Source organism: Culicoides brevitarsis, chromosome 3 (genome assembly GCF_036172545.1).
Source record: "Culicoides brevitarsis isolate CSIRO-B50_1 chromosome 3, AGI_CSIRO_Cbre_v1, whole genome shotgun sequence".
In the NCBI taxonomy this organism is placed as follows: Eukaryota; Metazoa; Arthropoda; class Insecta; order Diptera; family Ceratopogonidae; genus Culicoides; species Culicoides brevitarsis.
Window position 1 is genome coordinate 21,698,761 of NC_087087.1, and position 18,040 is coordinate 21,716,800.

An 18,040-nucleotide genomic window follows, 5' to 3' on the forward strand; every position below is an offset into this window, starting at 1 on the left:
TGCAACATATGTTTTTTTCTTCCATGCAAATGTTTTTTAACGGGTATGTAGAAAACGTTGTTGTTATTTCTCTTATTTATTTATTTTACAATAATATTATTTACATTTTATAGCATTTAACACCTAGTAATACGGTTGGGAAAAAGTTTTTATCCTGTTTAGTGGCTTAAAGCAATGATGTTTTAATTTGTTCGAGGATATAAGAACTTTTCCGTTGAAATGTAATTAAATTGCTACACAAACAAACTGCAAGATGACAATAACACTTGTTGAATATTTAGTTTTTTTAACTTACGGAAATAAATGAGAACTCGCAACAAAATCGGAATCACATCGAAGCAGTGTAGATTGAATGTAGAAAAGTTTGTATTATATTTTCTAACGCGTCGTTAGCATAGTCTGTTTTTTCATCTTTTGTAACTAATATTTACCATTGATACAACTGCTAGCAGGATTTTTAAACTTAGGAAATTCGCTAAATGCATACATATATAAACAAATACATAAAAAAATAATTTATCTGAAATGAAACTTATTGACTTACCGTAAGAAAATATAGTTATTTCATAAATTAAATCAAATACAATATTTTTTTATGTAATTTCTATTTATTGCCAGTTTATTTTTTATAAATATTGATTCTAGCTTTATAAGATATAGTTATGGAACAGAAATGGAATACGTTTAAAAAGTTAGCATATCCCTTCAATGCATTTTGAAGTCTTGGTTCGTAAAAAAGACTATATAAAGATCTTAAAACTTAAATTACATATATGTATTTTGATATATCTTATGACATGGCTTATTTATAAACAATAAAAGAGAAACACTAATGACTGTGTTCCAACAATAATAAATTTACTAATATCTGAAAGTTATTTCATCTTTATGTATTTTTTCATTTTATATTTATAACGTATGTTGGGAGTAAAGTAAATGTAATATTTTTATAAAATATACGTTTTTGATTTTAAGGAAGGATAACATTGATTATGCTTAATTTTTTATTTGTAGGTATAGTACAAATTTCGACTAAAAATATTTTGCTCGATATTTGCTCGAAGGTTATATTAAATTTTAGAACTGCTCCAAAATGTCATGTATTTCAAAGAGTAAATACCTATTGTGTAGTTTTTAATAATTTAGTTAGATTTTTTTTTTTAAAAACATTAAAATTTAGTTCTTAATAATTCAGTTCGAATAATACATGTACATATAGTTTATATTTATATAATTTGATGGTCCTTGTCTGATTTACACAATTTATTTTATTTAAAAAAGGCATTTTTTTAAATATTGTGATAGTCATTTTCATAAAATTCAAGGTGGTTTTTTGTTATTTCTTAAAAATTGTTGTAAAAACTCTTTAATCGAATGTTGATTAAGATTTAGGTACACATAAATTTGGCACGTTCTACATTTCGCTACATTTTTTTTTATTGTGTTTTAAAACATTTTGACGAGCTGAACTAAGTAATTTGTAAACGTTATTTAAACTGCCGCTGAATAAGTAAGATAGATTAAGTTGATTGATCCAATACATTTTGCTATTTGTTGCGTTTTTTCACTATTATTAACTTTGTGCAGTTCCTTACATTTAAATCCTGAAATATGTTTAGTTTATCATATATGTTTGACTAAGGTAATTAGGGTTTAACCCTTCTTACATTCCAGACTCGGCTATTCCTTCATCATCTAATAAAAAAAAAGAAATTGCATTTTCAGTATTCACTTATTTATATATAAAGAAATACAATAAAAATAAGAATGTTCAAATTTTACTATGTTAAAATAAAAAATAACTAAGTTTATATACAAAAAGTGCAATTGTTATTTAATATTTATCTGCGGTTAATACGATTCCAATTAGATATATAAGTCTGTATATATATATAATATATATATTTTTTTTTGTTAATAACACAACAAAATCGTGATCAAGAAAGCAGATGGATCAAAGAAATTTATATAATTGAAAATAAAATATCCGCTCAAAGTTTAAGCAAATAAAGAGGTGAAAAATGTATATTACAATTACCCATTTCATTAGTAAGCTTTTCTGAATGATTGCTACCATTAGCCATACTATGATCAATATCAGAATTCATTATTGTGTTGTTATCTTCATCTACGCCCGCTTCATGTGTTTGGTCACTGCTCTTTATTTCGTTATGACCTTTTTCAAGAATACTGTTTCGGATGTTATTTGACAGCAATGCTTCGTTTTCTTTCAATTCATGATCAGCTTCTTCATCATCATCATCATCATCATTTGTTAATTCTGCACAGATAATATCACAATGCCCATTTTGTTCAATATCTTCCTCCTCATACATATCTTTTGGCCCATTATCAACGCCGCTTGTACTGTTCGAATCATCGTCAATAATATCACTCGTATTAACGTTATTTCCAGAAATATTTTCACAATAATTGTTGTGAGTGGGGCTGATGATGGTTTGGTTACAATCAAAAACTTCATTATTTGGTGACACTTGACCATCATCGCCACATTCTAAATGTCATCTTTCTGCTTTCCAATCTTGTGATTGTGGTTGTTCGATAGAGCCATGATTCATAGTTTCTATTGCTTCTGTTAATGGTTGAGTCTCGTCGTTTTCTATGGTGACATTTGTTTGATCTATGCGAGTCATACGACCAATATAAATGAAAGGAAAAGAGTGCCCATATGTTAGATAAAAAGGGTTAATTACCAACACCAAAGTGTATAAATAAATCGTGTTAAGTTGAAACAAAAGAAAGGGACAAAATTTAATTGTTTTCCAATACCACACTAGCTGGGATATAATAATTGCATTTTTTATCTCTTTGGATATTATTAAGATTTAAAAGAGCATTATGGTGTTGATATTTTGCAAATAAATCAAAAGCAACAACGAAAAAAAATTTACCTTCATATCCTTGGTTTTCATGTATTTCTCTGGCAGGACTCATATTTTCCTTGCCCTCTAACACAGCCATTAAGCATTGATGTATACAAATATATTGCTGTTCTGTTTGAACCATCCAGACACGCTCTGAAAATAAAAAAATATTTAATTCAATTATTTTATTTTTTTTTTGATGTAATAAGGCCGTTCCAAATTTTTATCGATGTTTTTGTCCCAAAACATTTTTTTCAAAATGGGGGGGGGGGGGGGCAAAATAAAAAAAAAAGTTTTGAAATACTATTTCATACAAAATGACAAAATTTTAACAAATTTGGGCCCTTTATGAATATTTTAGTAGTTTTTACATTGAGCTTTGATGATTTAAAATTGATCTGAAAGTATTTCAAGTTAAAAATTTTAACAAAAAAATTTCATAAAAATAACCGTCAAAAATTTTTGAAAAATAATTTTTAGGAAATATTTTTAAAGAAGAAAATTCATGTAAAATTTCGATTTTCAATACAAAAAATTTTAAAAATTAACAATATTTAATTTTTTTTTTAAAATTCCTTGAAAAAGCAAGGAAAATGACAAAAAAATGGAAAATTTTGATGAAATTTTTAACTTTTTTTTTATTTTGCCCCATTGGATTTTCGGCTTTTGAAATGGGGCAGGGGACAAAAGCATAGAAAAAAAATTGGACCGGCCTAAACCCTTTATACCTTTTCGCATGGCACAAACAATCCCAAATATATCAACATAGTCAGCAACTTGGATTTGTTGTAGAATTCTGTCTAAAGTGATGAAAGTTCCAGAACGTCCAACACCTGCACTGCAGTGTACAACAATTGGTCGTTGATCTGGACCAACACGTTCTCGGAATGCCCGTACGAAACGAGCTAATGTTTGTGGTGGATTTGGCACACCAAAATCTGGCCATGTTGTAAAGTGGAAATGTCGAATAATTCTTTGCACATCACCCTGTAAATTATCCATTCTTACATTATTAGAACAACTGAAAAATTAAAATCTTAAAAATACATACACGTTGCATCATGAATTCCGTTATGATCCAATCGGGGTAATGACTGTCATTTAACAATGTCACTTTTATGTCCCCATAGTAAACGGGTGTGGTGTCGTGTGGCCAGTAGTGGTCACATTTCTCACGACCTTTTTCAAAGCAACGTGTCAACATCACTATTGCACGCGAATTAGACTCCCAGCACATTCGCCAAAAGTCATCTCTTGTAGAATGTAACGGTCCTTGTGTTACGATAAATTCACGTGGAGAATTGTGTCCCTAAAAGATATTTATTCTGAATTATTGGATATACATATAAGGAGAATAAAGAAAAAGTCTTACCGGCACATAGTTTGCATTAATATAGTCTGATCCTTCATCATCATCTACTGGCTGTAACTTAAAACGAGAGTGATCGAATGGCAAAATATTCGTAAAACGATTTTTCGGTCGATTACAAGGAAGATCTGCAAAAGTACAAGGTTGATCACGCCCCACCTGTTTAAGTTCCTCAAACTCTTCGCTAAATCTAAAATAAAATTAGAATTGCTTAATTTTCACAAAAAATGTATATGTTGATGAGAGATTTACCTGAAGTCGGAATCAGCGGACATGAGACGATAATGCTCTGCGAAATTTTTCATCAACACTGGACGAGACGTTTCAATAGTAGTGTCCGGTAACGACATGTTATCATTGATGCGAGACTCCGTTGTTTTTCTTCCATTGTGTCGACGACGTCGAAGGAAAAGAATCGCCATAATCAAAATAAGAATAAGCATTAAAGGAATTGTTATTGCCACAATGAGAGATGTATTGTCTTGCTCTGAAAAATGAAAACATTAAGTAATTTTCAAAACTAAAATAATAAAAAAATTACCAGTTTGTATTACGCTATATGCTGTATCTGTAAACTTGAATTTGTCTGTAAACGCTCGAACTTTTACTCGGTAAACCGTTCCAGGTTTCAAAGGGCCATTGCAGTATATTCTGTGTTGTGGACAATCTGTTTCTACTCCGATTGTAAAGTTCTCGACAGATCCATTCAAAAATGGATTGTATGGTTCTGTTACTTGATACGGTGGCCAAACACTGTATGACTGTACATCTCTCCAACTTGGCATTTCTAATCCTGTTGCATTTTTACTTGTGTCTTCCGCCACAATAATCGTATAATTGATAACCGGACCATTCTTTTCGGAGAAGTAGTTTTTACGGAAGCGAATTTGAATAGCGGTTGAGCTTCGGTAAACCTCGATTGGCACAATATGAGTGTCGGGCTGTGGTGGAGGTAATATTGGCATTTTCTCTTTGTGAATTGTCTCAGGTCCGGGACCAATGGCTGTTTTTGCTTGTATTTTAAAAACATAAGATTTTCCCGGCAAAAGATTAGTTAAAACACCTTCATATTGTGTAGACGAGAACTCCTTGGTATATGTTTCGGATCGACCTTCTTGATGATATGTTATAATGTATTCTTGTATAATGCCGTTTGCCTCACTGGAGGGTAGAGACCACTCGAATGTTATCTGACTAGGTTGAACATCTGTTGGTTGAAACGTTTCTACTCTGCCAGGCACGGACTCTTGCGTTTGAAAGATTGCAGACACAGGAATACTATCTCTAAGAACACTGGACTCTGTTCCCGATCGTACAACTACTGTAAATGTGTAGTTACGATGCGGCTTTAGATCGGATATTACAATTTGGTTGTTAGATGTTACGTTTTTTATAAGATGCTCATCGCTTTTAAGATATTGCACTTCAAATGCTGTATACTCGCCCTTAGGAATATCCCACTTTAATGTGATTTCTACATCCGTTACCACAGTCGCATTCAGCTGAGTGATTGGATCAGGATACATTCTTTCATGTAACGTGATAGGTGTGCTGACAACTCCACCACTGACAGTCCACATAGAAATGTTATATAATTTACCAGGAACCAAATTGCTGAATGTGACTTTTTTGTCATTATCGTTTGCCAGTTTTTCCTTGTCAGGAATGGACAAATCTCCCAGGGAAAAACGATACAGATCAAATTTAGATGAGCCTTGTGGAGTTGGTGTGTAAATAAAAGTAAGAGATTCACGTTCATGTGGCGTATTTACGATTGTCAGGGATGATTGAATTAGGGGACGAGTTCGCTCATTCAGAACTGTTGTATCACTTATTAGATCGTAAGATACTGTTTGAATCTTGAAACTGTACTCAACTCCAGACAAAAGATCGTCAATTAAAATTCGAACAATAGTCCGTTCATATTCTTCGCTTGCTACTTCAAATTCAGGCGGTTCTGTAAAAGTAATAGATATGTTTTTATTTTATTTTATTTGATGCTCCTAATTTTTTTCGAAGTTTTAAATGCAAACAAAAATAATTGAAAAATTCGGAATAAGGTCAAAAAAAAAAAGTTTTGAAATACTTTTTTTTATATAAAATTGAAAATTACAAAACAATTTGATCATTTCTTTTGTTTTCAATTTTGCTAATTTGACGATGAAAAAAAAATTGAAATTAAAAATAATTGATATAAAATATTGAAATTTACTTTTTATATTTGTTTTTTTTTGTTTGTTTAATAAATTTGAAGCGAGCTTTAAAAAACTTACCAACTCTACTTTCAGATACATTTTTCATACGAATTTGCTCAGGTTGATCAGATGGCCACCACATTAACAAGTATTTTTCGATCCTTCCCTCGGGTCGGGGCCATTCCAACGTGATATTATTTGAGTCAATAATCGGTGTTATTTTCTCTACAGGATTTGGTGAGATCGTTTGATTTACATATAATGGATGTGGACTTTCAACACCATGACTGACGGAGTTTACTTGAATAGTATATTTTTCACCACGAGTCATGTCAGTGACATCAGCTTCGGTGTAGGCCACAGGTTGAAGACGTATCCATTGATTTTCACTATCGGTACGATACTTAATTGAATACTCTGTAAAGTCTGAGTTGATTGGTGCTTCCCACGACAACAGCACTGAATTAGCTGACATTTTTTCTAAACGAAGGTTAGAAGGAGGATTTGGGTCTGCAATTGTTAGAAATTTAAATTTAATCATATTGTCAAAAAATAAATTTATAAAAAGACTTACAAACTGCTTGAAAATGTGAATGAGGTTCGCTTTTTGTGCCGTGACTCAATGCAAAAACTTTAATTTCATAAAAACCTCCAGGATATAGATTTTTAAATTCATGTCGGGATTCTGTTGTTTTCTCAATTTGTATCTCTCTTGTATTATTTCGTATACATACAACCTCAAATTCATCTTGTCTGGAGTTGACATCACTTTTCCACGATATATTTAAGCCGCGCTCTAATGACTTTAAATCTTCTATGATTGGTGATGAAGGACGAGTAACAACATAAATTGTACTTTCATTGGACTCTATGCGTTTAGAGATTGCCTGCACTGTGATGGAATAATTTCTTCCAGGTAGTAATGATTCTAGCGTGTATCTCGTTGCGTTTGTTGTCATAGAGCTTGCATCGCCATTAAAAGTCTCCACTTCATGATAGTTGATCCGATATTCCTCTTGAATGCTACCATTACTTGGTGTCCACATAACCGTAACAATTCCAGTTTTTTCATTTGTAATTGAACGTAAATGTTGAACTGGAAGTGGTTTTAGAGTCACGTCTCCAGTAGCCGGCCATGAGGTAACTTTACCGGAAACCGTTTTGACTATGATGGAATATGTCTTTCCAGGTTCCAAGTTGTCTCGAAACTCCAATGTGGTTCCTTGGTCTCGTAAAACAGTTTGCTGTCTTCGAGATTGCGATATTGACACTTGATACTTATCAAATTCACTTTGTCCTTTCGGTGCTTCCCACATTACTTTGAAAGACGTTTCCGTGATGGAATTCGTGTCAAACGTAACATTGAGTGGACGCAAGGGTACCGTTCGATACTGCGCTGTCGTCGGAAGCGATATCTCATCTTCCGACATGGTTTGGACGGAAATATTGTACGGACGTCCAGGAACAAGACCTTTGAAAGCTGCTTGGGCAGGTCCTGGAGGTTCACCTTCTTTTTCCACATATAAAATACTCTCCAAAGCATCTGGAGGCTCAATCGAGACTTTGTAGTGCGTGTAAAACCCAGCTGGATAAGGCGGTTGCCAAAGCACAAGTAACGTCGTTTCGTTTCTAAACCAAACAATAAACTTTCCAGGTGTATTTGGCTCTGAAAATAAAAAAATTCAAATTAATTCCATCGGAGTATAGTGCTAAACAATGCGTTAAAAACATTATTTTTACCTCTTAGGATTTTTATATCCAGAAGGTCTTTGTGTCGGTACTTTTCTACAGAGGGTGGTTAGTGCGCAAATAGTTATTTTACCCAAGCACCATGTGTTTGATAGTTAGTTATCATGGTTAAAAAGCAAAAAAGAAAAAAGTGAAGTTAGTAGCTATGTATTTCCAACACCTAAACAGATTTTAAAAATTAATGAAAATTGTTTTTTTTTCATCAGTTTCATCCTTAAATCAAGAAAATTGAGTAAATGTAAGATTTTTTTTATTGAGAGGTACATATTTGCTTTTCGATTTTTTATGAATAATCCTAATTAAAATGCAAGCAGACTTGCATAAACCACTAGCAAAACCGGAATATGTATGATGTAGACAACAAAAAAGCGAAAACAGGTATTTTAATGTAAATGTGTACAGGTTATTTTATTTATTACTTTTTTTTGTGGATGTGAATCAGTGTAGTATTTTAAAACTTGATTTGAATGAAACAGATGTATGAATATTATTATGATTTTAATATGGAGTTAGTAAATATAAGTACATTTCGATTCACCATCACCATTCACCATTGATCACCATCGGAAATTAGAATAAAACTTACTTGTTGTGAAGTTTCTACTCGTGTAGGCCAAAGACTCTTTATTGTCAAAAACAGTAAATGCTTGAACTTGATATGTTGCTCCTGGAGTTAGTTCTCTCAATGGATATTGCATAATCCCATCTTCGACTGGTATAGTTCTGTTGCTGTTGTTTATTAAATCAATTACCTGTTTATGAATATGGTTTTACGTAGATTTAATAAAGAAAGCATTTAAAAAAGTTCCAAACTCACTCGCAATCGAAATGATGTATAGTTTCCCTGTGTTGGTGGACTCCACGTAATTAACGCTGTTTTTCCACTTCTAACAGAAACCGAGAGATTCGAAGGAGGATCAGGTGCTGAAAAACAATTGTTATTTTATTTGTTAAATATTTAAATACTGAATAATAGAAACTGTACAAAAACCACATTAATCGACAAAAATATCTTATCACTGCAAAAACCGTTAGTCGCAAAGGCAGCTCCGTGATTGAACAAAAGTCTTGTGTTCTTCAAACGTTGACCAATCACAGCGAAGAACCACACGCATTAATATCGATACCGCATTGGCACGAGCTATTGAAACTTTTCAATAATTTCGCGATTGAGTCGTATTTTAGTTCATAAAAGTAGATTAAAATACCAAAATCGATAGCCTACATTGACCAATTTTCCGCTGACTTCAAGAATTTATCATTTACAAAATGAAATTTAATGTAATTATCAAAAACAGAATTCTCCCAGAACAATATGAAACCAACGCTGTCTACTCCAACTTTGAGGTACCAATAATTGTACTTTATTTTGTTTGCATGGTAATTAATTTGTTTATGAACTCATGTAATTTTTAGCTAAAGACTGATCAAGTAAATGATAAATTTGACGATAAGAATCGCGGCGAATCTGAAAACAGTCCAGCCCTCGCTAATGTTCTCGAGAGTAAGGGAATAAAACGCAAAATATTACACGAAACTAACGAAAACGAAACTTTTAAGAAACCAAAGTATTCAGTCAGTGATTCTGTACCAATGGAATCTTATTCTATTGCTTCTTCGTCAAATTCTGATGCTGTACCAATGACCCGTGATCGCCAAGTAACTTCCGAAAATATTTCAGCAAACGTTGTACATGATCTCAAGATTGAAGGCGACCCTAAAATTGTGGAACATGTTGTAAATATCGAGGAAAATGAGAACGATGTTGCGTCAGAAGTTAAGAAATCGAAGAGAGTAATCAAAATTAAATTACCAAAAACGAAGAAACAAAAACTTGCACAGTCGCCGTTGAAACTTATGTTGAAGGAAGCAATGGAAAACCTCGATGATTCTCGTCGAGGTGTCACTTGTAACAAGCTCAAAAATTATTTAGCCAAGAATTTTGATTATTTCAATGAGAAAGCTATCAAAACTGCAATTAAATCTCGTATCAAATCAGGCGAATTCATCAATGTAACGGGAAGCGGCTTAAAAGGATCTTTTAAGATGGCACAAACAGATTCCCAGAAGAAACCTAAAGGGTCAAAAGGTAAGAAAAAGTCGACGGTCTCTCTCAAAAATCCTGAACAAACAAAGGATACACTGAAGACCACAACGACAGTGAACGCCCCGGAGGCTAACTCAAGCCATCAAAATGAATAATCGTACATGTATTAATTAAGAATCTCATATTTTAATATGATCACTATATTTTTCCCCAAATTAAAATTACCTACTTTTGTCTTAACAATCAATTAAATAGATGTATTAAACGAATAACTTAGAACACTTTGTTTTAAATACTTACGAGTAACCAGTGAAACCTCCCAACTTAAGTAGTCTCTGTAGGAATCGCTCAAAGGATGAAGTCTAAAATTGTATCGTGTTCCTGGAAGTCCATTTGAAAATTTGATTTCATTTCCTAGGTCTCTTGGAATTATAGTTGTGTTTGGCGGTGGATCGCCATATGGCGGATAGTAATCGAATCTATACTGAGATGTGTCATGTCCCGAATTATTTCGTATTTCAATTACAAAGTCAGCACTGTGAGTTGTCTGAAATGAAAAGAAAATACATGTTTTGTATTGAATTTAATTCAAAATTACATTCTAATAACAATCGGTTATATTGTTAAACAAAAAATGACCTTCATGTCCGTCACTGTATATTTGCAGCACAACCCAACACATGAAAGTGAAATAACTAAAATTTTTAGGTGTATTGCATTTAACTGTTAGATTTAACCTTGATGAAATATAAAATATATATTCACATTTTTACAAATACGTATGAATATATTAAACAGGTAGTAATCTACAAAACTCACACAGCAATCTTAAAAGTTTGGTTTTGTTAATTTTCCTGGAAAATTGCGCGCGAAGCGAGTATCTTGTTTTAAAAAAAGGGAAAAGTCAAAGCAATAAATTGCGTGATAGCATTCCATTACTATCAAAATGTACACACCAATAAAAAACACTTTCTTTATGTCAACAGGCTCATTCATTTTAATAACAAAATTTTATACATCCTGTTCATTCATGAGCTTGTCATTTAATAAAGAAAGTGTTACAACAAATATGCATAAATATGGATATTTTATATTTATCGTTATTCAATGTTTGGTCAAAATAATTTTATTTTAATCAATGATGCGATAAAGGTCTATAAAACTTATCTTCCTATGATGATGAGGAATATATAAATTATTATAAAAATATATTTCTATAGCTTTTTCATATTAAATGACAAGTTTTTAAATTTTCTAGACCATATACTCTTTAATTTAGTATAATAATTTAACTATTTTCTAAAAATAACATTTTAGCTATTATAAACGTTGACTGAGCAAAAATCTATTTTTTTCGAAAAACAATGACAAAAAAGTACAATAAGTGTATTTCAGTGTTTATTACATATACATATTTGTAAAAAAAATAAAAACATACCTATGTATCAAAACTTTGAGTAAGAATAACCAAATCGAATTAGATTATAAAAGAATACAATTTCTTTTAAATATTTTTGAAAAAAATTCCAACATTAGGCAGCATTTCAATGTCAAAAAACTCAAACACATTTTTTTTTTCGAAAAATGCAATTTCTCATTGTTTGGTTCCCAGAGGAGGGACTAAATTTCTAGATTATGATTCCATGTTTTTCTTTGTTGCCTTGAAAAATTTAATCAAGTGTACAGATAAATAACACACCCTCACCCTCTTTATATTTAAGTTTTTTTCAGATATACTAATAAATATTCCCAATATGAAACAAAAATTACCCTACTCTTTAAAAAGAAAAGATACAGACATAAATTGGAATATGCTGTAAGTTTGAAACATATTTGGTTCCGATTGCACAATTTTATTTAAGTTATACCTATTATTTTTACCGTATTTCGGAAAAAATGCGGTATCCTCCTGGTTATGGCATTGATGTTGGTGAGCCAATAAACACGTATTTATTTAAATCGTATTTTTGGAGCCTGAAAACCCCTTTAAAATTTTTAAAATTCTAAATATCGATGTGAAACATGAAAAATATATTTTTTGATGCTGCAAAAACAATTTTTCATGTTAGTTTCGTTTATTCGTACTCAGACAGGATTTCTAGCATTATGATTTATGTAACATTTTCATGGAACTTTTTATTTAAAATGCGTTATCAAAACGACCACTTATATTTTTTTAGATAAAATGTAATAAAGATAAAGATTTTTACACTGCCTTAAGGATAAATCATTTGTTCTGATTTTATCCTCGTGAGTTTAACAGTGATATCTCCTTGTTTAATATGAAGCCCATATTTGGGTGAGTCAAATACACATAGCAGTATTCTTTTGATTAATTATTATAAATATGTAACTGTTCCTACAAATAACCTCACTAAAGACTCACTCTGATTTATCACACACGACATACAAAGAAGCGTTGTCATTGTATAAATAGGTGTGCATATAATTGACTACTTCGTCTCTACATTGCATATATTATATCAACAAATTACAACAATGGTAAAACAACACGCAAACCTCATATTATACTTTTTTGAATGTGTTTGTGACTAGTTTTTTTTTGTAACATTAGGAACTATTCTAAAATATAATCAAATGCTACTTTTAAACTAAAAAATACTTAAAGAGTTATACCTAGATATTTTTTAACTTGAAGTTATGTAAATCGGTGGTTTACACTTAAATGACATAACAAACAATTCTGCATTGCTCATGTTTTACAACAACCACTACAAAATCATAATTATACACTCTTGATTTATAAATGTCTATGAAATAATGTACGAATGATGTTTAGCAATATGAATTGTGCAAAAAAAAGCAATTCAATACTACAATAAAATAGTCAGTTAAAATTGATTACTATTATTTCATAGTGTTCGTTTCATTCACGCGTGAATAACAATTAAAATTGGTATATTTTACAGTGATATTTTGTTTTGAGAATGTCAAAGTACAGAAATTATTTTAAATTATTGATGTAAAAGAAAACAGCATTAGATCATGTATATAGTTCATTTGATTATAATTTTTTGATTTCAGTTGAAGTTCTTTCTCAAATAAAAGGATGCAATGGGTAAATTTATTGTTTTGTCATACGCTTTAGTTTTCATATCCATTATTTTTGAATGAATTAGGTTAACTATGCATTTTTTGTCATCGTTTTGCCAATAAAATACAATATCGCTACTACCTACTGAATGTTGATGAACAGAAAAATTTAAAGGTGCGCTGCAAATAATCACACAGAATGAAGAACAATGTATGGCCAATGAATACCTACATTTTCATGTCACAAAATATGTAAAAAAGGGTATGGTGAATATATACTAAGCTACAAAAAATGGGAAAAGCAATCCTTGCTCTTCAAAATATTTCTTAAACACAATACTAAAATAAAAGATTTGAGCGAAAACATCGCAAACTTTCATCGACATAGAATATGAAAAAAAAAATAATATACTTCTGACGAATTAAACATAATTACGAGTGACAAGTATGCTAAAAAAAGTGTTTCATACTTGTGTCAACAAGAGTGCATTTAAAACAGTAGAAAACATTCGTTTTGTGTCTATATGCTTACGTAAACGCTTATACCAAAGGTGAGTCCACTTTTACGTACATTGACTTTTTGAAAGAATATTTGAATTGAAGGAGTCTGCGTTTTTTTCTATTTTCCACTAAACAATGAAAATGACTTTAAATTATATTAGATTATGATTATGGAATGTCAAACAAAGTAAAAAGGAGATTGCCAAACAGCTTAACCGCATTTTGGTGAGTTCTGTTTACGAATTTTTTGTCAATCATCAATCAATTGAATTAAATAACGTACAATGAAAGTTTTATTGAAAAAAGTTAATAAAATATTTTAATATAAATATTTAAAAATATCCAATCACTTTTGAGTATGTTTTTTTTTATTTAACTATTCATCCATTATTAGTGTGAGGTATTTGAATGGTCAAAAAATCGTCAAATTAACAAGAATATGCAAAAGATGATATCATCATGTGCATGAAAGACTGAATTCGTCAACAAGTGTTTATCAGATAAATGTGCCTAAGCGGATATTAAATTAAGTGTTTTGAGTATCAAAATATATAAAAATGTTTTGTTTGTTAATTGAAGTAAACTAAAATGCATATTTTGCAAATCATCTATCAATTTATTATCATTTCGAATAAATAGTTTCTATTCAAAAGCACAATTTCAAAGAAAGTTTCTTACACGGATTCAAACAGAGGTTTTGCTTGCGATCGTATTGCCCATTTATAATAGAAAATGTAATTTTAGCGTGTTACTTTTCTCACATTTAAAACAAAATGAATGAAGATCTTTAGAGATAACTACATACGTATTGTGCAAGAGTTTTTTTTTTGTTATATGCAAAATAATAAAGTAATATTAGTAAAGTAACTAGGTAATTAATATTTATTGTTTTGAAATAAATAGGAAGCTCAGAATAATTTTGCAATCGATATCTATAGCAGTTTTTCTTTTTTAATAAAACAAAATCTGTTTACACCCAAAAATAATATATTGCATTAATTGTAGAAGCTTTTGTAGTAGGTACCTAGAGTATCACGTCTTTAAATGAATTGTTAAAAAAGGATAAATCGCATAGCTGCAGTTTTTGTCAAAATTGTGTTAAGAATGAGAAAATATGCGTAAAGATCTGTTTTTTTTTTATATATTGAGAGATTTTCAAATTTAAAAAAAATGTGAGTTATACTTCAATACTCCAGATCACATATTTGCAAAAATTTACAAAAAAGGTAAATGCATACAAATTGCTGACAAGCCAAATTTCAAAACTTCTCCAAATTATTTTTTTGTAAATGTGTTTGTGTTGTTATTGCATAAAAAGTAAATTTGAATTAAAAAGTTAGAAAAATCTAAAAACCAATCAATTGTGCGATTTTTTCTTTTTCCAAAACTATTTTTTAGAGATAAGATAAGATCTTTCTCTAAAAATTGTTAAAACTGTTACAAACTTTAAATCGTTTTCTATCAGTTTGTTAAAAAATGCTGTTACGATTTACCCATCAAATATTGCATATGTACTATACAATAAAGAATTTTTATTCAATTTATAGAGTGCTCAGAAAGAAACTAACAAACATTTATTAAAAATTTGAGAAAAGTTTGTGCGAGAATAACTAGGTATTTAATAGATAATTTCAACTTACCTTAATAAATGCTGTTATCCTTAAAAATAATAACAAAACTAAGCTTAACGGTCTTGTTGGATATTCCGAAAATAAGTTGTATGATAATGACTTTGATTGATGCATTTTATCAAAATCGGTTGTGTTAAATTTTAGTTTTAAAATACACTAGATGGTACGTGCTCCTTTTAATGAAATAACATGTATATTTGGAATGGTAGTCCACGGTCGACTCTTGTGTTTTTACAGAATTTACTACATTTTAGACAAGTTTTTGAATGGATTGTCTCCATTTTATAATTTGGAAAGTAAACAATGCTTTTTTATGTGTTTTAGAAACTTTTTTAATTACATTTTTCGGCTTGGAATAATAATGATTTTATAAATATTTGTGCGTTATTTCGTATAAATAGAGGTATGTTCAACACTGATTTTTTGTATAATTTTATTTTTTAGCAAACACTTTACAAATGTGATATTCACTCGTTTATCATTTCAAAATAGATTTCTTTCCCGTACATATCTTTGCAAAACGAATGATGGCTTCGTGTCTAAACATAAATATTTTCTCTCAAACACACATGTACCTGTGTATTTTTGTTGTTGTTGTTTTCATTCATATTTTTTAGTAACATATGCATATGTATATGTGTTTATGTTTCTCAATGTATGTGCATTGCATATATTTAAAATTTCACTTGTATACAAATTTATTTACTTAAAAATTAGATATGAACATTAGGTTTGGCGAATTCTTCGTTTATCCTTTAAAAAAAACTGCTCCAATGATATGTATTTAGTTACAAAATGGACAAGTACCGAAAAAAACTACTGCGTTGTATTGATTTTCTTTTTTATTATTTAATTTCAACAATATAGTTAGTTAAATGAAGACGTTGGCAAATTCGCTATTTTTTCATTGATTCACAAACATTGATATCCATATCACTTTGAGAAATACAATGAAAGCTACCATTTGCTTTTTTCATTCAAATTTTCTATACGAAAATGGTCACGTACATATGTAGAGTGTTCACAACAAAGCTGCAGAGTAGAAATATTTAATCCACGAAATGAAAATGTAGTTTTTTTTGAAAGTGAGTACGACAACTTGGTACAAAATCGTCCCGAATCAATCTCCCAAATACAACAAAAAGTCCAGAGAGAGTTAGTCACTTTCACAACATTCGAGAAGCGGGGGCGGGGGGTCACAATTCGAAGCGGATCGAAAACTCACTCCGTCCTCTTCAACTATTCGCGCAAGACTGATTATTTCCCATACCACACGCATTTCTGCTGTGGTGGCGCCAAACAGGATATGGTGCTCGTGAATGTAGCGCCATCTGGCGGTTTATCACTTTCATACGACTCAAATTAATTTCAATGTCTCCCGCATTTCCGATTTGGTGGCGCCAGACAGGATATGATACTCGTGCCTGTAACGCCACCTGGCGGTTTATCACTTTCATACAACTCAAATTAATTTCAATGTCTGCCGCATTTCCGATTTGGGGGCGCCAAACAGGATATGGTGATCGTGCCTGTAGCGCCATCTGGTGGTTTATCACATTCATTCGTCCCAGATATCGGTTACAATCGGTTGGAATCGGGCCAATCGGTTAGCACAATATCGGGAGTGCAATCGGTTAGAATCGGGTGTGCAATCGGTTCAAAAAAGCATTTTTGAAGACAGGGCCATCTCTACACCTTGGAGTATTACCTAAAAGGGTCTTAGAATTCTTCAACAGTCCATTTGGCGCCTAAGTGCCAAAGATCCAATCCACAAAAAGCTCTAAAATTTGAGAGCTAAGGTGGAGATAACTAAAGAATCATCATCAGATGGAGCATCAGCAGCGTCGGCACATCATGGAAAGAATTATACCATGGAAAGATGAAAAGTAATTGGGATCATGTCACCTCATATATTTTATTTACTTATAAAACGAATTTTCCACTGTATAATCCAGTGTCAACTGTGCTAAGTATTATTCATAATACTATATTTTTGCAAAGAAAAAACTTACTTTAATGTTATGTAACTTACATTTTTCCGAAAGCATTATAAATACTTGTGTGAATGTAAATAAGAAGAATTACGTGACAATAATAATCGAACGTATACTCCAACCTTACCCTTGACATTGCCCCTGAAACTCCAACTGTTTATTTCAATTCATGATTCATACCGCTTTATGCAATTTATATGAAATTTGAACTCACGTAAGTATAAGAAAAGTATATCTTTTATTTATAATTTTTTTTTCATCAAGTGCTAAGTGTATCTACATACAGTTGTAAAATTTAAAAAATTTAATAAAAAGGAATAATTAAAAAAAAAATGAATCATGAATCACAGTAATATTATCGATTTTGTTTAGCCTGGTTAAAGTTTATTCTTGTGTGATTTTATTAAAGAATATCACGAAAATAAAAATAAAATATGAGAAAATTAAATAAACGATTAATAAAAACGAATTGGAGTATTATCGGCTTTCTTTTTCGGTTTTTTTTAAACATCAGTAAGAGCCGTTTCAATACACTTTTTTATGTTTCATACTTAAAATTTCACATATCTCACAATATCAAATATAATAATAAAATAATTCTTACGGTAACAATCT

General features: G+C 30.9%; 2 protein-coding genes across 7 annotated transcripts; one reads left to right on the forward strand and one right to left on the reverse strand.

The window, feature by feature from the left end:
* Positions 1-1,250: 1,250 nt before the first annotated feature.
* Positions 1,251-16,669, reverse strand: LOC134836005 (tyrosine-protein phosphatase 10D-like). Of its 6 annotated transcripts, XR_010162238.1 has the most exons (16): positions 15,441-16,669; positions 10,546-10,792; positions 9,016-9,122; positions 8,785-8,950; positions 8,190-8,234; positions 7,024-8,115; positions 6,528-6,959; positions 4,796-6,211; positions 4,507-4,741; positions 4,258-4,444; positions 3,937-4,194; positions 3,614-3,872; positions 2,913-3,038; positions 2,039-2,641; positions 1,668-1,695; positions 1,251-1,604 (listed from the first exon to the last, which is right to left on the reverse strand). XR_010162238.1 is itself a non-coding variant. In XM_063851106.1 (15 exons), the coding sequence occupies exons 1-15, from the start codon at positions 15,543-15,545 to the stop codon at positions 1,598-1,600; spliced, it is 4,710 nt and encodes a 1,569-aa protein (XP_063707176.1). In that variant the 5' UTR covers positions 15,546-16,669; the 3' UTR covers positions 1,251-1,597. The 6 variants fall into 6 exon arrangements, 2 of the variants coding, with proteins under 2 accessions (XP_063707176.1, XP_063707178.1); XR_010162237.1 differs by having other exon boundaries at positions 1,251-1,695; XM_063851106.1 differs by lacking the exon at positions 2,039-2,641.
* On the forward strand, positions 9,287-10,536 carry LOC134836006 (uncharacterized). The gene is made up of 2 exons (XM_063851109.1): positions 9,287-9,545; positions 9,615-10,536. The coding sequence occupies exons 1-2, from the start codon at positions 9,468-9,470 to the stop codon at positions 10,398-10,400; spliced, it is 864 nt and encodes a 287-aa protein (XP_063707179.1). The 5' UTR covers positions 9,287-9,467; the 3' UTR covers positions 10,401-10,536.
* Positions 16,670-18,040: the final 1,371 nt, after the last annotated feature.

Bases quoted from the DNA above. Each gene is read 5' to 3' on its own strand.
- LOC134836006 (XM_063851109.1), top strand. From the start codon at position 9,468: ATGAAATTTAATGTAATTATCAAAAACAGAATTCTCCCAGAACAATAT. The intron at 9,546-9,614 runs GTACCAATAATT...TGTAATTTTTAG, and splicing joins CTGTCTACTCCAACTTTGAG to CTAAAGACTGATCAAGTAAA.
- LOC134836005 (XM_063851106.1), bottom strand. From the start codon at position 15,545: ATGCATCAATCAAAGTCATTATCATACAACTTATTTTCGGAATATCCA. The intron at 8,951-9,015 runs GTGAGTTTGGAA...ATTCATAAACAG, and splicing joins ATACATCATTTCGATTGCGA to GTAATTGATTTAATAAACAA. The intron at 4,742-4,795 runs GTAATTTTTTTA...TTCATTTTTCAG, and splicing joins ATATAGCGTAATACAAACTG to AGCAAGACAATACATCTCTC.